General features: G+C 45.2%; 1 protein-coding gene across 1 annotated transcript in view; it reads left to right on the plus strand.

Moving 5' to 3' along the window:
* Positions 1-23,565, plus strand: part of LOC140203669 (uncharacterized) — a 93,835-nt gene that overhangs the window by 36,426 nt on the left and 33,844 nt on the right. The window contains exon 5 of the mRNA XM_072269717.1: positions 22,668-23,110. Within this exon, the coding sequence (XP_072125818.1) occupies positions 22,668-23,110 (443 nt within the window). The remainder of the gene's footprint in view (positions 1-22,667; positions 23,111-23,565) is intronic.

Consider the following 23,565-nt stretch of genomic DNA (forward strand, 5'->3'; position numbering starts at 1 on the left):
CCTATCAGTGGGTGAGCAGCTACGGAACAGTGACCACAACTCCTTAACTTTCTGGATAGGTATGATCCTTCTGGCAGTGTTTTAAATTGGAGCCGGGCAAATTACAAGGGCAGGAACTAAGAAGCGTTAATTGAGAACGCCTTTTTTTTTCCTGGCAAGTCCACATCAGACACGTGTAGGGTGTTTAACGATCAATTGCACAGAGTACAGGAAAGGGATGTTCCTGTTGGAAGGAAGGACAGAGAATGGAAAAATAAGAGAACCTTGGATGCCCAGAGAGGTGATGAATTTAGTCAAGAAGAGAAAAAAGTATGTAAAACTTCGGAAGTTAGGATCAAACAAAGCGCATGAGGAGTATCAAGGAGCCAAAAAAGAACTAAAGAAGGGAACTAGGAAAGCCAGGAGGGCCATGAAAAGTCCTTGGCAAGTAGGATTAAGGTGAATCTCAAGCCATTCTCTACACACCAAGAACAAGAGGATAACTGGAGAGAGGGTGGGACCACTCAAGGACGGGGGGGGGGGGGGTGGCATTTGCTTGAATGCGGATAATGTGAGTGAGCTGCAGTTTAGGAAGGATAATGGCGCCTAACGGCGACTCCTTTGCTGGCACGTTCGGAAACAGCTCTATTTCTACCTTTAATATCTTTATATTTTTCGTTCAGGGTTCTTTTAAACACCCTGACCTGGAGTTACACTGAGGCTTCGGTTCTTTGCGGGAATAGGACCCGTTCTGAGGTTCCACGACTCGCCGCTACTCGACATGCCAAGGGTTTGGCCTGAAAATCTCGATCGTGTTCGGAAGCCTAAGATCTCGGGGCTCTGGAGACGGGCGGATTGGGGGTCGGTGTCACGGCCGGAGGCTCGTGTGTTGCCGGGCAGGCCGGAAAATCTTTTGCTGTGGGCCCGAACACTCCGAGGTCTTTGCGAACTTCGGACTCAGAGCTCGAAAAAAGCGACCAAACGGACTTTTAAGATCGTAAACCAGCGGGTTGTTATGTCTCCCGCTCGCTGTGAAAATGGGGGACACCTCCCTCTCCCTTACCAGGGAGAGAGAGAACCCGTGGTTTGTCGAATTTCGGATGAAATGCGAAGCTTTTCGGGTAACTTTGGTCTGTGTCTTTGATATCGCTTCGCTCATGCTTGGGCTCAGTGATTGTACCAACGCGCGTTTATTTTTGCTGGTGCGGGGAGGGGGAATCGTTGCTCGCTGCCCCTTACACGCGGGACGGGTGAGCTGGGGGTGGGGGGGGGGACTTTGGGGTTCTTATGTTTAACCGTCGTTCATTCTTTGGGGCACTTCTGTGTTTTTGTGAGTGGCGAGTCTTATGTCAGTTATAGAGAAATTGCTGGATAAAATTCTTAGTGATAGGATATGTGAGTCTTTGGAAATTCATGGCCTAGTTAGGGAGAGCCAGCACGGCTTTTGTATGACAGGTCGTGCCTTACCAGCATGGGTGAACTTTTGACAAGGTGACACAAGAGATTGAAGTGGATGTTGCCTACATGGATTTTAGTAAGGCTTTTGACAAAAACCATAGAAATTACAGCACAGAAACAGGCACTTTGGCCCTTCTTGGCTGTGCTGAACCATTTTCTGCCTAGTCCCACTGACCTGCACACGGACCATATCCCTCCATACACCTCCCATCCGTTTATCTGTCCAATTTATTCTTAAATGTTAAAAAAGAACCCACATTTACCACCTTGTCTGGCAGCTCATTCCATACTCCCACCACACTCTGTGTGAAGAAGCCCCCCCTAATGTTCCCTTAACCTTTTCCCCCCTCACCCTAAACCCATGTCCTCTGGTTTTTTTTCTCCCCTTGCATCAGTGGAAAAAGCCTGCTTGCATTCACTCTATCTATACCCATCATAATTTTATATACCTCTATCAAATCTCCCCTCATTCTTCTACGCTCCAGGGAATAAAGTCCCAACCTATTCAATCTTTCTCTGTAACTGAGTTTCTCAAGTCCCGGCAACATCCTTGTAAACCTTCTCTGCACTCTTTCAACCTTATTTATATCCTTCCCGTAATTTGGTGACCAAAACTGAACACAATACTCCAGATTCAGCCTCACCAATGCCTTATACAACCTCATCATAACATTCCAGCTCTTATACTCAGTACTTTGATTAATAAAGGCCAATGTACCAAAAGCTCTCTTTACGACCCTATCTACCTGTGACACCACTTTTAGGGAATTTTGTATCCGTATTCTCAGATCCCTCTGTTCCACTGCACTCCTCAGTGCCTTACCATTAACCCTGTATGTTCTACATTGGTTTGTCCTTCCAACGTGCAATACCTCACACTTGTCAGTATTAAACTCCATCTGCCATTTTTTAGCCCATTTTTCCAGCTGGTCCAAGTCCCTCTGCAGGCTCTGAAAACCTTCCTCACTGTCTACTACACCTCCAATCTTTGTATCATCAGCAAACTTGCTGATCCAATTTACCACATTATCATCCAGATCATTGATATAGATGACAAATAACAGTGGACCCAGCACTGATCCCTGTGGCACACCACTAGTCACAGGCCTCCACTCAGACAAGCAATTCTCTACCACCACTCTCTGGCTTCTTCCATCGAGCCAATGTCTAATCCAATTTACCACCTCTCCATGTATACCTAGCGACTGAATTTTCCTAACTAACCTCCCATGTGGGACCTTGTCAAAGGCCTTACTGAAGTCCATGTAGACAATATCCACTGCCTTCCCTTCATCCACTTTGCTGGTAACCTCCTTGAAAAACTCCAACAGATTGGTCAAACATGACCTACCACGCACAAAGCCATGTTGACTCTCCCTAATAAGTCCCAGTCTATCCAAATGCTTGTAGATTCTGTCTCTTAGTACTCCCTCCAATAACTTACCTACTACCGATGTTAAATTTACTGGCCTATAATTTCCCGGATTACTTTTCAATCCTTTTTTAAACAACGGAACAACATGAGCCACTCTCCAATCCTCTGGCACCTCACCTGTAGATAGCGACATTTAAAATATTTCAGCCAGGGCCCCTGCAATTTCAACACTAGTCTCCTTCAAGGTCCGAGGGAACACCCTGTCAGGTCCCAGGGATTTATCCACTTTAATTTTCCTCAAGACAGCAAGCACCTCCTCCTTTTCGATCTGTACAGTTTCCATGATCTCACTACTTGTTTCCCTTAATTCCATAGACTTCATGCCAGTTTCCTTTGTAAATACAGACGCAAAAAACCTATTTAAGATCTCCCCCATTTCCTTTGGTTCTGCACATAGCCGACCACTCTGATCTTCAAGAGGACCAATTTTATCCCTTACAATCCTTTTGCTCTTAATATACCTGTAAAAGCTCTTTGGATTATCCTTCACTTTGGCTGCCAAGGCAACCTCATGTCTTCTTTTAGCCCTCCTGATTTCTTTAAGTATTTTCTTGCACTTCTTATACTCCTCAAGCACCTTATTTACTCCCTGCTTCCTATACATGTCATACAACTTCCTCTTCTTCTTTATCAGAGTTGCAATATCCCTTGAGAACCAAGGTTCCTTATTCCTATTCACCTTGCCTTTAATCCTGACAGGAACATACAAATTCTGCTCTCTCAAAATTTCTGCTTTGAAGGCTTCCCACCTTCCGATCACATCTTTGCCAGAGAACAACCTGTCCCAATCCACGCTTTTTAGATCCTTTCTCATTTCTTCAAATTTGGCCGCCTTCCAGTTAAGAACCTCAACCCTAGGACCAGATCTATCCTTGTCCATAATCAAGTTGAAACTAATGGTGTTATGATCACTGGAACCAAAGTGCTCCCCTACACAGACTTCTGTCACTTGTCCTAACTCGTTTCCTAACAGGAGATCCAATATTGCATCCCCTCTAGTTGGTCCCTCTATATATTGATTTAGAAAACTTTCCTGAACACATTTTACAAACTCTAAACTATCTAGACCCCTAACAGTATGGGGGACCCAATCAATATATGGAAAATTAAAATCCCCTACCACCACAAGTTTATGTTTTCTGCAGTTGCCTGCTATCTCTCTGCAGATTTGCACTTAAAATTCTCTTTGACTATTGGGTGGTCTGTAATACAATCCCACTAATGTGGCCATACCTTTCCTGTTTCTCAGCTCCACCCACAAGGACTCAGTAGACAAGCCCTCTAATCTGTCCTGCCTGAGCACTGCTGTAATATTTTCCCTAACAAGCAATGCCACTCCCCCACCTTTCATTCCTCTGCCTCGATCACATCTGAAACATCAGAACCTTGGAATATTAAGCTGCCAGTCCTGCCCCTCCTGTAGCCAAGTTTCACTAATTGCTACAACGTCATAATTCCACGTGTCAATCCACGCCCTCAACTCATCCGCCTTCCCCGCAATACTCCTAGCATTGAAATAGATCCTCAGAAGATTTTTATCACCCTCATGGGAGGCTAATTGAGAAGATTACGATGCATGTGAACTGGCCATTTGGATTCAAACCTGTCATGCACATAAAAGACAGAAGGTAATGGTTAAAGGGACATTCGAGATGGAGTTCTGTAATTACTGAAATTCCACAGGGACCTCCATTGTTTGTAATGTATATAAGTGACCTGGATGAAAATGTAGATGGATGGGTGGGTAAATTTGCGGATGATACCTAGATTGGAGTGGTGGATAGTGTAGAAGACCGGCAAAGCATACAGTGTGATATAGAACAGTTGCTGAAATGGACTGAGAAATAGCAGATAGAGTTTAACTCAAATGCATGTGAGGTGTTGCACAAATGCAAGGAGGGAGTACAAGGTCCTCACCAGTGTTGTTGAGCAGAGAGATCTTTCCCCTCCACTGAGAAATCCTCAGCTGTCCAGAACCCCAAACCCTGCCCCGTGCTCGGTCTCTGGTTTCTGACCCTGCTCCATTGAACAATGGCCCACTGTCACTGGCATATTGTAACAGCCCAGCTGTGTGACACGCAACCCTTTGGAAACAGCGAAAATGCACAGTAACGTTGAAGGTAGCAGGGAATAAGATTAATAACCAATGCCACTCTTCCTGAGCCCAGAGATCTGAGGGATGAAGAACACGTCAGACTTAACAGCAGTGAGCTCATCTTCAGTCTCCAGAAAGACACGCAGGAAATGTACAGGAATCCCCTTCACCCACAAAATAGTGACTGTTTGGAACCCATCGCCACAGGGTTAGCAAGAGGTAAACAGCAGGGATGGATTTAAACGGACTTGTGTGGAACAGGACCATGGACAGGGACCAGTAGGACAGAGTGGCCTCTCTACTGTACAATGAGTAGCAGAGACAGTAAGCATCAGAGATACAAGATTTGAAATGGAACTGATTTATTTGTCACAGATCCACAGTATTAAACAGCAGATAAGATTGGTATCAGCAGAGCAAACCCCTCCAATGCTCAGTGACCAAGGTTCAGTTCTGGCTGTGATCAGCAGCTGCAATAACAGCAGAAACTGACATCAACGTCAGGAACATGCATTGCGATTCAGCCACCATAATGGATAAAAAATTATCATGCAACCCATTTGAATTTCCTCTCTGACGTGAAGTTGCTGGTGTTTCAGCAAGAGGGATGACTGAGTAAATCTCTTTGCTCACTCAGGACAGAAGTATGCATCTATTTAAAGTGAATTCGCTGATGCTTCACAAGGTGGCTTAAACGAATGAAGCCCTTCCCACACTCAGAACGGGTGTATAGCTGTGTGTGCACTCTCTGGTGTTTCAGTAGACGGAATGATTGAGTGAATCTCTTCTCGCAGTCTGAGCAGAGTGAACTCTCTGGTGCAGCAGCAGGTGGGGTGACCAAGTAAAATCTCTTTGCTCGCTCAGGACAGAAGTGCGGTCTCTCGGTGTTAGTTCACAAGGTGGGTTAATTGAGAGAATTCCTTCTCGCAATCTGAGCAGGGGAATGGCCTCTCACTCTCGCTTGCTGGTGTACAGCTGTTTAGATGATTCAGTGATCCTTTCCTACAGACAAATATTCCTCTCCGGTGTGTACTCACTGGCGTATCTTTAGGCTATGTTACTGAGTATATCCCCACCAACAAACTCAGCAGGTGAATGACTTCTCCCCAGAATAAAACAGTTGGTGTCTCATCAGGTCATATGACTGAATAAATTTCTTTCCACACACGGAGCAGATGAACGGCCTCTTCCCGGCATGAACTCGCTGGTGTGTCTCCAGGTGAGATGAATGCGTGAATCCTTTCCCACACGCGGGGCAGAGGAACAGGCTCCTCCCAGTGTGAACTCTCTGGTGAGTCTTTAGGTTGGTGGACTGGGTGATTCCCTTCCCACACTCAGAGCAGGTGAACAGTCTCTCCTCACTGTGAACCTGCTGGTGTGTCTTCAGGTCCTATGATTGGGTGAATCCCTTCCCACAATCAGAGCAGGTGAACGGTCTCTCCCCAGTGTGAACTCACTGGTGCGTCTGCAAGTGAGATAACTGAATGAATCTCTTTCCACACATTGAGCAGGCAAACGGTCTCTCCCTAGTGTGAACTCTCTGGTGAGTTTTTAGGTTGGATGACTGAGTGAATCCCTTCCCACACTCAGAGCAGGTCAACGGCCTCTCCCCAGTGTGAATTCGCTGGTGAGTCTGCAAATGAGACAACTGAATAAATCTCCTGCCACACGTTGAGCAGGTGACGGCCATTCCCTAGTGTGGACCCGCTGGTGAGCCAGAAGCTTATCTGACTTCGTGAATCCCTTCCCACACTCAGAGCAGGTATACAGCTTCTCCCTGCACCCACTCACTGGTGTTCCAGTAGCTCACCTGACCCAGTGAATTCCTTCCCATTGTCAGAGCAGGTGAAAGATTTCCCTCTGCTGTCAACTTTCTGGTGTCTCAACATGCCGGAGGACATAGTGAATCTGTCCCACACAAAAACAAGCCTGCTGCCCAGTGAAGATGTACTAGTGCGTTCTCAGGTTCCTGGAACCAGTGGGTTTCAATGAGAAGTTAAAACAGAAAACTTCATTTCAGACACAAAGCAGATGCACATTTCAAGGCGGGATGAGATATGCCTTCTTTTCTGAGGATCTGTAACTGACATATTGTCATTAGAAATACTGTAAATATTGCTCACTCTTTCAATGATTGAAGGCAGTTTACAGGTTGTCACCACATGAGTTCATCCAAATCTTGCCTGTACACTGAACACCTGTTTGCATTCACCTTGCCACGATTGGTATGCTGTCTTCTCAAGCATCTCCTCCTCCACCTTCAAATATCAATGGTCTTCGAGTGCTGGTGAACCAACTGAAACAGTATCACAGTATTGCTGTGTTTGAGATTCCCGTACACAAATCCTTTGCCTTCTGTACCCTGCAAAAAGTTTACATAAATTGTCAATGGGTGAAGGACAGCATTTCAGCTGAGATAATTTTATGGTAACCTCTGTTATCACATTGTCATAGAGAAGCTCAGTTGGAGGAACAACACCTCTTCTAACTGGGCACAGTTCAGGCACCTGGACACAGCATCAAATTCTCTCAGTCTGCCTGCCTGTATCAGAATGGGCCATTTCTGCCTGTAACCGAACGGTGACTTTGCTCAGTTTGTCTCTCTGCAGCAGTACAGCTTCACTTTCTGGGCATGTCCAGCTGCCCTACTAGAAGGACACAGGATTTACACGGCTGGAGACTCCTGGAGACTTTCTGATCACTGTGACCCTCAGCTGATCGACGGTGGTGAACTCCACAACAGGAATGACACTGAATGCCAGGGGAAGGTGACTGGACTCTCCCGCTGGAGGTTGTTAATGTGTGCAACTTTGTGCTGTGAATACTACAGGCTACTTGCTACCCAGGACAGAGATGTCTGTTATCATTGTACACTAAGACAGAAAAGAGGAAGCAATGGTCTCACTCACCAGAAATGTCCAGAACCAGATAATGCTCAACAAAGATGATTTGCTAAAAGTGACCTGGCTCAATTCATCTCTCTCCATTAGTACAACTTCACATTCTGGACATGTCCCACAGATCTACAAAGGGCACATTATGTGACATGGCTGCTCCTGGGGACTTTCTAATTACCCTAACACCACCCCTTCCCCTGGTGACTGATTAGGGGGGGGATGAACTCGTTGGTGGTAATGCCAATGAATGTGAAGGTGAGGTGAAGAGACTATCTTGTTGGAGGTTGTCAATATGTGGCACTTTGTGATGTGAATGCTACCGGTCACTTGTTACCAAGGACAAAGGTGTTTAATATCATTATGTACCCAGTGAGAATGGGACAAGCATGTTCTCACAGGTAGAAAGTTGGGACTTGGAGGAGATTCAACAAAGGTGAATTTCTAAAGAACAAAAGCTGTTGGAAAGACTTTATTTTATCTAAGCAGAATAATTACATTTTAGCTGACCACAGGATATACCCACTACCTTTACTTTAGACCTCATTCTCAACTGAGCACGTCATGTATCAACATTTGGGCATCAGCTGGTTCTAGACACCAGACCTGATCTCAATGTTCACCTTGGGATTCAATTGGCAGAATATCGCTAATCCACTTGTCTGAAAGGGCCCTCGAAGATTTTCTTCCTTGATTTAATCAGAATCATATTTTTGTTGCAAGCTCATATTCTTGGATTTAGAAGATAACTGAAGCTCAGTAGTCTCTGGGAGATCCAACCTCTCCCATTCCCTCCGGCAGCACTTCCAAACAAATTTCAAAGTATCTGCAAGGCATAAGACAACATGAATCTTAAGACTGTGTATCTCAGTGAATCTTAAGGTTGTGAATCTCAGCTAGCCAGGCAGCATCTATGGGAAAGAGTAAACCGTCGACGTTTGGGACCAAGACAGCATATATGGAAGAAAGTACAGTCGACGTTTCGGGCCGAAACCCTTCGAACTCACAGCAATACACAATCGGCACAGGAACGGCGCCAGCAACTTTGCACATCAGCATAAATCCCTCCGGAGCCCATGTGCCGAACATTGGATACGGACCGTGATTGACCCTGCGTGAGGGGCCACGGTGTGACCAGAATTCAAAGCAATTGTTCCCCGGACCCGGTGCTGATGGAACCCCGCTCCGACCTGCGGCCGATCGGCCGGAGCTGTTCGTCCACCGAGCGCATGTGCGACATTCTGGTACAAACTGCGACCCACAGCGCCTGCGCACTTGATCGGGGTCGACAACCGTGAATTCTGGAGCGCGGAGGTTTCTCCGTAATAACGCTGCCACTGAAAACCGCAAGCACCAGCTCCCCCCTGCCACATGCCTCAAATCCAGTCAATGTTGACATGTGGAGAACCCAGCTAATTTAACAGAACAAGCTCCCACAAACCATATCGACAGGCATTCTGTATCTGAAAAGTCAAAGTTCAAAACACTCAGATACTGACATCAAGATCAAGTTTAAGTCCATTGTCATTCAACCGGACACATGTATACAGCTGATTGAAACATCCTTCCTCTGGGGCCGAGTGTAAAACACAGTGGAGATAGTCACACACATCAAAGACAGAACCCCTCTAGGACAAATTTTATCGTATCTGTCATGCAGCTGGCCTTAACACGCTGGGACACTTTGGTCAGAATGCTGATCCTGTAGTTCAGTTGGCCCCTTCAGACTTTGGTGAACCCCCTGCTGACAGGCGGGGAAAGCGCTGGAAGAGTGAATCATGGCTGCTATCTTTCCCACAATCCACTACTACCTAGAAACCGATCTATCTACCAAGGACCCCAGCGATACAGATGACCGCCAGAAGTAGCGCCAGCACCGTCACTCATCGGCAGGAAACCTCCACGGACCCTGGTGGGATTGTGGTTCAGAGGGAGACGGGGTGGATCTGAACTGCCAGGGTGCGGGGCCATGGCGTGCCCGGAGTTCGCAGCAATTGTCGAAGCCACCGCTCCTACCTGCCAGCCATCCTCCGGAGTGTTTTATCCACTGGGCGCATGCGCGCCTTTCGGCACAAGCGTGAGCTCTCGGCGACTGCGCGCACTACTTGCGGATCTCGGAGATTTCGGACAGTCGGCAAGGACAGGCTGCCCTCCACCAAACGGTGCTAATCCAGCGCATGTCTTACCGAGGAGAGCTCAGAGTAGTAAACTGCGACAGGCAGTATACTCAATATCAACAGGCATTGTCGGTATTCACAGTCAAAACCGACATATACACATTCTGTTTCCCAGCTGCCCAAAGCGGCTGCCGTCATTCGTCGCCAAGCCTCCCGCTCTGATTACCTGCTCCTCATCATATAGTCTTCCTGTCTAGAGCCCCAAACCCTGCCCTGCGCTGACCTGTCTCCGTCGAACATCGATTTTGTTTTCAGTAATTATGAGCATTTTCACTCCCCAAGTGGAGTTGACAAGTTATGTGACAGACAGTCCTTTCGAAGCAGTGAAAATCACCCATAACTTTGAAAAGAGCTCGAAACAGCGAGCTGTTGGTCTCCCTTCTCGCTATGGAAGGGGGGGGGGGGAGAGAGAGAGAGAGAGCAACTTGCTGAACTGTTTGGTAAACAGTGATTTTTCATGGACCGTAGACCATGGTCTCTCTGTCTCTCTTTGGGCTGTTTGCTATTTCTGGCATGGTGGGTGGTGGAGGTGCTGATGCTTTCTGCTGGAATTAGTGCAGGGAAGGGGAGTGGGGAGGGTTGATGCCTTTGCAATTGCTGTGCGTGGGAGGGGCAGGGTGGCTTTGGGGTTCTTGTGTGTTTTTTCCGTCATTCATTCTTTGAGGTTTTTCTGTTTCAAGGATGTCCACGGAGAGTAAGAGTTTCAGGTTGTATATTGTATATATTATTTGATATTAAATGGAACCATTGAATATGGTTCAAAGGTCAGTACTGGACCTCAAGAGAGAGAGAAATTGTGAATGTCTAAGGGATGGCTTTTTAGAGCAGCTTGTTGTTGAGCCCACTAGGGGATCGGCTGTGCTGGATTGGGTGTTGTGCAATAATCCAGAGCTGATAAGAGAGTTTAAAGTTAAGGAACCCTTAGGGAACAGTGATCATAATATGATCAAGTGCACATTGAAATTTGAGAGGGAAAGAATAAAATCCAATGTGTCGGTATTTCAGTGAAATAAAAGAAATTACAATGGCATGAGAGGGGAACTGGCCGAAGTTGACTGGAAAGGGACATTTGCAGGAAAGACAGCAAAGCAGTAATGACTGGAGTTCTGCGAAAGATGAGGGAAGTGCAAGACAGATATATTCCAAATAAGAAGAAATTTTCAAAGGGAAGAAGGACACTACCGTGGCTGACAAAGCCAAAGTCAGAATCAAAGTAAAAGCAAAAGAGAGGGCATACAAGGAAGCCAGAGCTAGTGGGAAGATAGAGGATTGGGGAGCTTTTAAAAACTTGCAGAAGGAAACTAAGAAAGTCATTAGGAAGGAAAAGATGAATTATGAGAGGAAGCTGGCGACTAACATCAAGAAGATACTAAAAGCTTTTTTTAAGTATATAAAGGGTAAAAGAGAGTAGAGGGTAGATATGGCACCAATACAAAATGACGCTGGAGATATTGTAATGGGAGATGCAGAGATGGCAGAGGAAATGAATGCATATTTTGCATCAGTCTTCACAGTGGAAGACATCTGCCGTATACCGCACATTCAAGAGTGTCAGGGAAGTGAAGTATGTACAGTGAAAATTACAACTGAGAAGGTGCTCAGGAAGCTTAATGGTCTGAGGGTGGATAAATCTCCCGGACCTGATGGAATGCACCTTCGGGTTCTGAAGGAATTAGCTGGAGAGATTGTGGAGGCATTAACAATGATCTTTCAAGAATCGATAGATTCTGGCATTGTATCGGATGACTGGGAAATTGCAAATGTTACTCCGCTATTTAAGAAGGGTGGGAGGCAGCAGAAAGGAAACTATAGACCTGTTAGCCTGACATCAGTCGTTGGGTGTTGTTGGAATTGATTGATAGGGATGAGATTATGGAGTACCTGGAGGCAAATGACAAGATAGGCCAAAGCCAGCATGGTTTCCTGAGAGGAAAATCCTGTCTGTCAAACCAGCTGCAATTCTTTGAGGAAATTACAAGCAGGGTAGACAAAGGAGATGCAGTAGACATGGTGAACTTGGATTTTCAGAAGGTCTTTGACAAGGTGTCGCACATGAGGCTGCTTAGCAAGATAAGAGCCCACGGAATTACAGGGAAGTTACTAGCACGGGTGGAGCATTGGCTGGTCGGCAGAAAACAGAGAGTGGGAATAAAAGGATCCTATTCTGGCTGGCTGCCAGTTACAGGTGGAGTTCCACAGGAGTCGGTGTTGGGACCACTGCTTTTTACGATGTATGACAATGATTTGGACGATGGTATTAATGGATTTGTGGCTAAATTTGCTGATGATACAAAGATAGGTGGAGAAGTGGGTAGTGTTGAGGAAACAGAGAGCCTGCAGAGAGATTTAGATAGCTTAGAGGAATGGGCAAAGAAGTGGCATATGAAATACAGGTACAATGTTGGAAAGTGTATGGACATTTTGGTGCACTTTGGTGGAAGAAATAAATGGGCAGATGATTATTTAGATGGGGAGAGAATTCAAAATGCAGAGATGCAAAGGGACTTGGGAATCCTTGTGCAAGATACCCTAAAGGTTAACCTCCAGGTTAAGTCGGTTGTGAAGAAGGTGAATGCAATGTTGGCAGTCATTTCTAGAGGTGTAGACTATAAGAGCAGGGATGTGATGTTGAGGCTCTACAAGGCACTCCTGAGACCACACTTGGGAGTACTGTGTGCAGTTTTGGGCTCCTTATTTTAGAAGGGATCTACTGACATTGGAGAGGGCTCAGAGAAGATTTATGAGACTGATTCCAGAAATGTAAGGGTTACCATATGACGAACGTCTGGCAGCTCTTGGGCTGTATTCCCTGGAGTTCAGGAGAATGGGGGGGGGGTGGATCTCATACAAACATTCTGAATGTTCAAAGGCCTGAACAGATTAGAAATGGCAAAGTTATTTCCCATGGTAGGGGAGTCTAGGACAACAGGGCACGACTTCAGGATTAAAGGACATCCATTTAGAACAGAGATGCGGAGAAATTATTTTAGTCATAGGGTGGTAAATCTGTGCAATTTTTGCCATGAGCGGCTGTGGAGGCCAAGTCATATTTAAGGCAGAGATAGATAGGTTTTTGATTAGCCAGGGGCATCAAAGGGTATGGGGAGAAGGCAGGGTAGTGGGGATGACTGGAAGAATTGGATCTGCCCATGATTGAATGGCAGAGTAGACTTGATGGGCCGAATGGCCTACTTCTGCTCCTATATCTTATGGTTTTATAATATGGAGCTTAACAACCAATGTCATTCTCCCCAACCCCAGCAATTTCAGGGATGAAAAACAAGTTAGGTATAAATGCAATCAGCTTGTCTTCTTCAGTCTACAAAAAGTCATGCAGGAAATTCAAAGGAAACTTCTTCACCCACAAATTGGCAACTGTTTGGAACCCATCACCACAGGGAGAGAGAGGTGAACAGTAGGGATGGATTTGAAAGTATTGGTGTGGAATGGAAACATGGGCATGCACTAGTGAGCCGAGTGGCCTCGGTACTGCATACTGGGTGTGTAGCAGAGACCGTGAGCACCAGGGACACAACATTCGATATAGAACCGATTGATTTGTCACAGATCCACAATATTAAACACCACCCTAATTTAAGATGAACTTTAGCAGAAGAAACCCCTCCAATGCTCAGTGACCAAGGTTCAGTCCTGTATGCGATGAGCAGCCACAATAACGGCAGAATTTGACAGTGACAGTCCCTTATGCCCATCAGAGAATTTGTGGAATGCCTACTGGTGACCATTTTAGAGCAGCTTGTGCTCAAGTCTAGAAACATAGAAATAGGTGCAGGAGTAGGCCATTTGACCCTTCAAACCTGCACCACCATTCAGTATGATCATGGCTGATCATCCAACTCAGAACCCTGTACCTGCCTTCTCTCCATACCCCCGATCCCTTCAGCCACAGGGCCATATCTAACTCCCTCTTAAATATAGCCAATGAACTGGCCTCAGCTGTTTCCTGTGGCAGAGAATTCCACAGATTCACCACTCTCTGTGTGAAGAAGTTTTTCCTCATCTCAGTCCTAAAAGGCTTCCCCTTTATCCTCAAACTGTGACCCCTCGTTCTGGACTTCCCCTACATTGGGAACAATCTTCCTGCATCTAGCCTGTCCAATTCCTATAGAATTTTATACGATTCAATCAGATTCCCCCTCAATCTTCTAAATTCCAGAGTGTATAAGCCTAGTTGATCCAGTCTTTCATCATATGAAAGTCCTGCCATCCCAGGAATCAATCTGGTGAACCTTCTTTGTACTCCCTCTATGGCAAGAATGTCTTTCCTCAGATTAGGGGACCAAAAGTGCGCACAATACTCCAGGTGTGGTCTCACCAAGGCCTTGTACAACTGCAGTAGTACCTCCCTGCTCCTGTACTCGAATCCTCTTGCTATGAATGCCAGCATACCATTCGCCTTTTTCACTGCCTGCTGTACCTGCATGCCCACTTTCAATGACTGGTGTATAATGACACCCAGGTCTCGTTGCACCTCCCCTTTTCCTAATCGGCCACCATTCAGATAATAATCTGTTTTCCTGTTCTTGCCACCAAAGTGGATAACTTCACATTTATCCACATTAAATTGCACCTGCCATGAATTTGCCCACTCACCCAACCTATCCAAGTCACCCTGCATCCTCTTAGCATCCTCCTCACAGCTAACACTGCCGCCCAGCTTCATGTCATCCGCAAACTTGGAGATGCTGCATTTAATTCCCTCATCTAAGTCATTAATATATATTGTAAACAACTGGGGTCTCAGCACTGAGCCTTGCGGTACCCCACTAGTCACTGCCTACAATTCTACTAGGGGAAAGGCTCATAGACTGCGTGTTGCGTAATAACCCAGATTTTATTAGTCAGCTTAATGTAAAGTGGTCATAATATAACCGAATACATACTGCAATTTGAGAGGGAGAAACATAAGTCACATGTAACAGTATCACAATGAAGTAAAGGAAACTACAGAGGCATGAAAGAGGAGCTTGCCCAGGTGGACAGGAAGGGGATACTGGCAGGGATGACAGCAGAGCAGAAGTGGCTGAAGTTTCTAGGAATAGTTCAAAGGCATAGGATAGATATGTCCCACAGAAGTAGAAGTTGTTCTCAAGTGGCAGGGCTAGGCAACCGTGGCTGACAAAGGAAGTTAAGGACTGCATAAAAGCCAAGGAAAGGGCATATAAGGCATCAAAAGTAATTGGGAAGTTAGATAATTGGGAAGCTTTTAAAATCCAACAAAAGGCAACTGAAAAAGCTATAAGAAGGGAAAAGATGAAATATGAGGGCAAACCAGCCAATAATATAAAGCAGGATACTAAAAGTTTTTTTTCATTTATATAATGAGTAATAGGGAGGTGAGAGTTGATATTGGACCACTGGAAAATGATGCTGGTGAGGTAGTAATAGGGAACAAAAATTGGCAGATGAACTTAACGAGTACTTTGCATCAGCCTTCACTGTGAAAGACACTAACTGTATGCCCGAGGTCCGTGAGTGTCGGGGAGAAGGAGTGAATACCATTGCTATTACTAAGGAAAATGTACTAGGCAAACTCAAAGGTCTTCAGGTGGATGTAATCTGGACCAGATGGACAACATTCCAGAGTCCTGAAAGGGGTTTCTGAAGAGATAACGGATGCATTGGTCATGATATTTCAAGAATCACTTGACTCTATCATGGTCCCAGGACTGGAAAAATGCAAATGTCACACCACTCTTTAAGAAGGGAGGAAGACAAATGAAAGGAAATTATATGCCAGTTAGCCTAACCTCAGTGGTTGAGAAGGTGTTGGAGTCTATTATTAAGGATGAGGTTTCGGGGTACATGGAGACTAATGATAAGATAAGTCAAAGTCAGCATGGTTTCTTGTCTGACAAACCTGTTAGAGCTCTTTGAGGAAGTATCAAGCAGGGTGGACAAAGGAGAGGCAGTGGATGTCACTCACTTGGATTTTCAGAAGGCATTTGATAAGGTGCCTCACATGAGGCTGCTTAACAAGATAAAGTCCTACAGCGTTACAGGAAAGATATTGGCATGGATAGAGGAATGGCTGACAGGCAGGAGGCAGCGAGTGGGAATAAAGGGGACTTTTTCTGGATGGCTGCCAGTCCAGTGACTAGTGGTGTTCCTCAGGGGTCAGTATTGGGACTGCTACTTTTCACATTGTTTGTCAATGATTTAGATAATGGAATTGATGACCTTGTGGCAAAGTTTGTGGATGATATGAAGATAGGTGGAGGGGTAGGTAGTGCTGAGGAAACAATATGATTATAGCAGGACTTAGGCAAATTGGAAGAAAGGGCAAAAAAGTGGCAGATGGAATATAGTGTTGGGAAATGTACGATAATGCATTTTGATAAAGGGAACAACAGGGTGGACTGTTAACTAAATGCGGAGAAAATTCAAACATCAGAGGTGCAAAGAGACAGGGGTCCTCATGCAAGACTCCCAGAAGGTTAATTCACAAGTTGAGTCTGTGGTAAAGAAGGCAAATGTAATGTTGGCAATTATTTCAAGGGGAATAGAATATAAAAGCAAGGAGATAATGCTGAGCCTTTATAAGACACTAGACAGGCCACACTTGGAGTATTGTCAACAGTTTTGAGCCCCATATCTCAGAAAGCATGTATTGTCATTGGTGAGAGTCCAAAGGAGGTTCACAAAGATGATTCCGGGAATGAAGGGATTAACATATGAGGAGCGTTTGGCAGCTTTGGGTCTGTACTCCCTGGAATTTAGAAGAATGCGTGGGGATCTCATTGAAACCTACCGAATGTTGAAAAGACTAGATAAGGTGGATGTGGAGAGGATGTTTCCTCTGGTCAGAGTATCCAGAACTAGAGGGCACAGCCTCAAAATTGAAGGGCATACTTTTAGAACAGAAGTAAGGAGGATTTATTTTAGCCAAAGGGTGATACACCTGTGGAATGCTCTGTCACAGACTGGGTGAAAAGCCAAATCAATGGGTATATTTAAAGTGGAAGTTGATAGGTTCCTGATTGGTCGGGGCACCAAGGGATATGGTGAAAGGGCAGGTGTATGGGGTTGAATAGGATCTGGGATGAAATGATGGAGCAGACTCAATGGGCTGCATGGCCTAATTCTGCTCCTATGTCTCATGGTCTTGTGGTCTTATGAAGTTGCAGTTAGCTTCAGCCACAATGATGTTTGTGCATTTAACCTGCAGCTCGAACTTCCACCCTGATGTGAAGTTGCTGGTGGGGAAATTGAGTAAATCTCTTTGCCCACACGGGACAGAAGTGGAAACTCGCTGGTGCGTGACAAGATGGGTCATCCAAATGAAACCCTTTCCCCACTCAGAACAGGTGTACAGCTGCTCCCCTGTGAGAACTCGCTGGTGCCTCAGTAGCTCGAATGATCGAATAGTCACAGTCATAGTCATAGTCATACTTTATTGATTCCGGGGGAAATTGGTTTTCATTACAGTTGCACCATAAATAATAAATAGTAATAGAACCATAAATAGTTAAATATTAATATGTAAATTATGCCAGGAAATAAGTCCAGGACCAGCCTATTGGCTCAGGGTGTCTGACCCTCCAAGGGAGGAGTTGTAAAGTTCGATGGCCACAGGCAGGAATGACTTCCTATGACACTCAGTGTTGCATCTCGGTGGAATGAGTCTCTGGCTGAATGTACTCCTGTGCCCAACCAGTACATTATGCAGTGGATGGGAGACATTGTCCAAGATGGCATGCAACTTGGACAGCATCCTCTTTTCAGACACCACCGTCAGAGAGTCCAGTTCCATCCCCACAACATCACTGGCATTATGAATGAGTTTGTTGATTCTGTTGGTGTCTGCTACCCTCAGCCTGCTGCCCCAGCACACAACAGCAAACATGATAGCACTGGCCACCACAGACTCGTAGAACATCCTCAGCATGGTCCGACAGATGTTAAAGGACCTCAGTCTCCTCAGGAAATAGAGATGGCTCTGACCCTTCTTGTAGACAGCCTCAGTGTTCTTTGACTAGTCCGGTTTATTGTCAATTCGTATCCCCAGGTATTTGTAATCCTCCACCATGTCCACCCTGACCCCCTGGATGGAAACAGGGGTCACCGGTACCTTAGCTCTCCTCAGGTCTACCACCAGCTCCTTAGTCTTTTTCACATTAAGCTGCAGATAATTCTGCTCACACCATGTGACAAAGTTTCCTACCGTAGCCCTGTACTCAGCCTCATCTCCCTTGCTGATGCATCCAACTATGGCAGAGTCATCCGAAAACCTCTGAAGATGACAAGACTCTGTGCAGTAGTTGAAGTCCGATGTGTAAATGGTGAAGAGAAAGGGAGACAAGACAGTCCCCTGTGGAGCCCCAGTGAATGAATCCCTTCACACAGTCTGAGCAGCTGAATGGCCGCTCCTCGGAGTAAACTCGCCAGTGTGTCAGCATGTGAAATGGCTGAGTGAACATCTCTGCTTATCCAGCACAGGTGCACGGGCCTCGTGGCAGGTCCTCGGTGTTGATTCACAAGCTGGGTCAACAGACAGAGTTCTTTCCCACAGTCTGAGCAGGTGAATGGCCTCCCCCCAGTACGAACTCACTGGTTTACCAGCTTTTCAGATGATTCAATGAACCTTTTGCCACAGATGGAGCATGTACTGTAAAATTTCCCACCCCACTGTGAACTCATTAGTGTTTCTTTAGGTTATATCTCCTCCAACGGTTTGTATATCTCCTCCAACAACCTCAGTGAAATAGCTGGTGCCTCATCGGATCAGATGACGGAATGAATCCTTTCCCACATACAGAGCAGGTGAATGACTGCTTCTGGTGTAAACTTGCTGTTGTATGAATATACAATTAATCTACATAAATAAGTTATTTTATGTATTATATTTATTGTGTTTTTAACTTGTGTTTATCTAATTCTGTCTTTTTCTGTTACATCGGATCCAGAGTAACAATTATTTCATTCTCCTTTACCCTTGTGTACTGGAAATGGCATTAAACAATCTTGAATCTCATTACAATCCCGCCCATAGTCACAAAGTAATATTCGTACAAGCCTCTGAGTGGAATGGCAGGTTAACATAAAGTACAAGGTGAATGATTATGTAAGACACTGTTACGTTACATACAAAATGCTGGAGGAACTCAGATAGTCAGGCAGCATCTATGGAAATAAAGAAATACTCGACGGTTCGGGCTGAGATTTTTCATCAGGACTGGAAAGGGGAAGAAGCAGATTAGGAGACACCATTGTCCAGGAGTGACAGGACTGCGTAAAGGGCAGAGGCTATGGCATCGTCGGTGACCGATCTGAGTGATATGCAGGCTAGTAGGACTCCAATATGGTGGGGGAAGGTGGATTTAAAGCAGTTTATGACCACGCCGCTCGAAGCACTTCATTATTAATGAGGTCAGCGCCAATGGACGGTAATCATTGAGGCACCCCGGGCTCTAGTATGATGGTGGTGGCCTTGAAGCCTGCAGGAACGGGAACAGTTATTAACTCTCGACCATCTGGCTCTTGAACCAGTGGGGATAACTTTACTCACCCCATCACTGAACTATGGACTCACTTTTAAGGACTTTTCATCTAATTCGCAACATTTATTCGTTATTATTATTGCTATTTTTTTTCTTAGCTCGAGCTGTTAAAATTTGAGATACCGACATAACCAAGGACACTAATTTCTCAATTGCTAGGAACTTTCAGACTATTCGAGTGGTGTTTAGTAATGTGACTTTCTAGAGATTTACATAAATATTACTGTGTACCCTAATTGTTGAATGCTATTGTGTAGTGACTTTGGGATGTTACTAGTTGTAGATATTACTATTGGGAAAATGTATAACTGATTCATGTTCCATAGTCTTTCAATTTCCTCTTTTAATTCAGCATATTTCTGGTGTTTTTCACATTGATTTCTGTAGGTTATGTGTGTTCGGAATGGCTGCATCTAGTGAATAAGTTGTTATTGCTTGTTTATCCTGTATTATTATATGCAGATGGTTATTATGGATTGTCCTGTCTGTAATAACATTTGAATTTGAAGGACTCTGACTCTAAATGATGTTTGCCACTTGATTGTGCCTGTGTACGTAATCAGATTGAGTTAAACTGCTACCTGATCCTGTAATATGTTCAATTGTTTCTTGGCATTTCCTGCATTTATTGTCTTGATTTTTTTTAGTATTTTATTATGCATTTTTATTGTTTTTCGTGTTAACCACCTAGTTCTGTATTGCTACATGGAACCCCTCTGGGATTTCTAGGAAGAGGTCTCCAACTCTGAGCCAGGCATCCAACGTTTCCTTATTGACACTGTGACGAGAATACACATAAATTAAGATGTTTGCTGGCCTGGGCGAGCACCAGTGGCACCAGCAGTTGGTCTGCCACCTGTCCTCAGGGGAGGGAGAGATAAGGAACAATGAAGCAGCATTTGAAGGTGTTAATGAAGGAGCCATCAGTCTGGGTATTGTCAAGATCGGCTCCCCCTTTGAACCCTGAACTGTTTGAAGTGATGGAGAGGCGATACCCCAGCAGGGGGATAAAAAGGGACAGGTTCGCTAAGGCAGGACACACGACACTCGAGGTAACGAGACCCTGGAAGCGGTGCGCCTCTCACAAGTCGGTGGGAAGTACCGGGCCACAAACGCACAGGGTGGAAAGGTACAATCAGCGGGAACCCGGTGTGTATCTGCCCTTGCTTGGGTGCCGGGTTCACTGCAGAGGATCGACCGCATCTGGAGGAGGGGTCACAGTCGGTGACCCCAGGTGACATCACAAAGTACTCGCCCGAAAGCTGCTTGTGAGCAATATCGCAGGTCTGTGAGTGGAAGCCGTTTTTGAATGATCATTCGTTCTCATTCTCTCTCTCCTTCCCCCCACCTTGTCCATCGCCATGGCAATGATTACTGCGAACTGAACTAAATTGAACTGGACTTTGTGTCACTTTGAAATTGGTCATTTACCCCTAGACAACGATAGAGCTTGATTGATCCTGTTATCTTAATTCTGTGCACATGTGTGTTTATCATTGCTGAACTGTTGCATTTATTATCCTTTCGATTACTGTGTTGCTTGTTTCTTTAATAAAACTTTCTTAGATCTAGTAATCCAGACTCCAACTGAGTGATCCATTTCTGCTGGTTTGGCAACCCAGTTACGGGGTACGTAACAACACCTAGTTGGCTCAGATCATGGGGATGTCTACCATGGAGGGTCATGCTCTTCCATTGGTTAACATTTTCTTCAATAGTGACAATTTCTTCATTTTTCTGGGTTGTGTTTTCATTTAAGTTTAGCAGTATCTATTTATCACAATTGCATATGCTCGTGTGAAGTGCTGAATCCTGTTTTCGCTGATGAAAATATATCCTTAGAAATTTTATGGGACTGTTGTGTAATTTGTTTTAATGTCTGTTATTCCTCTTACTCCTTCTGTCCCAGGTAGTGTTCATCTAAGCCTGTTTGAGTGGACATTGTGTTTTCTGAAATTTGTCATTTCATTTCTTATTTATCTTTTAGGGCTGTTTTGGATCAAGATATTATGCCAAAAGAATATGTTAGCATGGGTATAGCATAAGTGTGTTTTGCCCTTCTTATATTTTAACCGTTGAGTTCTGTTTGGCAGATTTTCTTAAGCCGTGAAGTAAAGTGTTCCCTTTTATCACACTATGATCTATTTTCTTTCCTTGTTGATATCCCAGATACTCATATGTTTTATATTCATCCATCGACACTATCCGGCTGCTCTGTTTTGTATTCTACTAGCTCTATTGTACCTTTCTCTGCATTTAATGTTCTGCACTTATCCAGTCTAAAGTTCATGTTTACATTTTTCAAAAAATAGTTCTACTATTTGAGTTAATTGCTTTAGCTTCACTAATGAAGAAGCATATAATTTCAAATCATCCTTCATTTTTTCTTATTTGATATTCAATTTTTGTCCGATTCAGTAAATTATAGAGCAGGTTTAAAGCCAGACAAAACCATAGTGGGCTTACAAAGTCGCCCTGGAAAATGCTTGTGTTTTTTTTTGGTCGTTAATAGATCGGGTGATTACAGTACAAGCATTGGATATGACATATATACATACAAAATTTTGAACGGGATAGATAAGATAGAAGTAGGAAAGTTGTTTCCATTGGTAGGTGAGACTAGAACTAGGGGACATTGCCTCAAGATTCAGGGGAGAAGATTTAGGATGGAGATGAGGAGAAACTGTTTTTCCCAGAGAGTGGTGAATCTGTGGAATTCTCTGGCCAGTTGAGGCTTCTTCACTAAATATATTTAAGATAGAGTCTGCGTCGGGTCTCGCCAATATATAGAAGGCCGCACCGGGAGCACCGGACACAGTATGACCTAACCTAATCACGGGAGAAATTACAATGTTCAATTAACCTACCCTTTGGACTGTGGGAGGAAACGGGAGCTCCCGGGGGAAACCTGCGCATTCCGCGGGGAGCGCGTACGGATGACGCTGGGACTGAGCTCCGGACCCCGACGCACCGAGCTGTAATATCATCGCACGAATCGCTGGGTTCTTCAGACACACAAAATGCCTGTTGATATTGAGTATATTGTTTGCGAGAACCTGCCTCGCTGTAGGAACTGCTGAGTTCTCCGCGTGATAACGCTACTTTCAGGAAGGTGGCAGAGGAGACCCGGCGCTCGTCTGCACTTTGAATGTAACCTTATGTACCCAGAAATCCCCGCGGTTCAGAATTCGCCTACGGATGGCCAGCGATCAAATGCGCAGGCGCAAGGGTGGTGGCAAGTTGGCGAGAGCGCGCAGGCGCAAGGGCGGCGGAAAGTTGGCGAGAGCGCGCAGGCGCTCAGTGGACAAGAGGCTCCGGAAGATCGCGAGCAGGTAGGAGCAGGGCTCCGGGCGGGAGGTCGGTTTATATCGGCGCGGGGGCCTGTTCCACGACTGGATGACAACTCCCGAGAGCTCCGGATACACTGCGGCCGCTCGCCCCGGCACAGTTCCGGCGCTTTCCCTCTCTCCCTACCCCACGACCCGGACCCGGGCCCCGGGGAATCTTCTCATGATGTGCGACGGTGCCGGCGCCATTTCTGCTGCGCATGCGTATCGGTGGAGACTGGGTAGCTACACCGTTATCTGGTTCGTGGGGTTTTCTGGGTATAGTGGCAGCCATCACTGAGGGCGGGTGGTATTCCCAGATGCTACCGAGTTCCAGCTTCTAAAACCAAGGACTAAGACCTCGGAACAAAAATACAATTCCCAGTTAATTTCTGATGAAGAACTTCCAGTGCACCTTTCAGATAAATGGATTAGCAAACATTGAGTTAAATTCCGATGTTAGCGGCAGCTGATGTTGAAATTTTAGTAGATAATATGACTAGTTGAGACTGAGGCCTAAAAGAAAGTGCTTGGTTATCTTCTAGTCAATTACAATGTCAATTAGTCTTGAATTGAGAGAAAAAGAACAAAATCCTTCCATCAGCTTTAATTCTCCAGAAAATCGCCTTTCTTCTACCTCCTCTTGCTCTAGACCTTTCTTCCTGTGAGAACATGTTTTG

The sequence above is a fragment of the Mobula birostris genome, chromosome 10 (assembly GCF_030028105.1).
Source record: "Mobula birostris isolate sMobBir1 chromosome 10, sMobBir1.hap1, whole genome shotgun sequence".
In the NCBI taxonomy this organism is placed as follows: Eukaryota; Metazoa; Chordata; class Chondrichthyes; order Myliobatiformes; family Myliobatidae; genus Mobula; species Mobula birostris.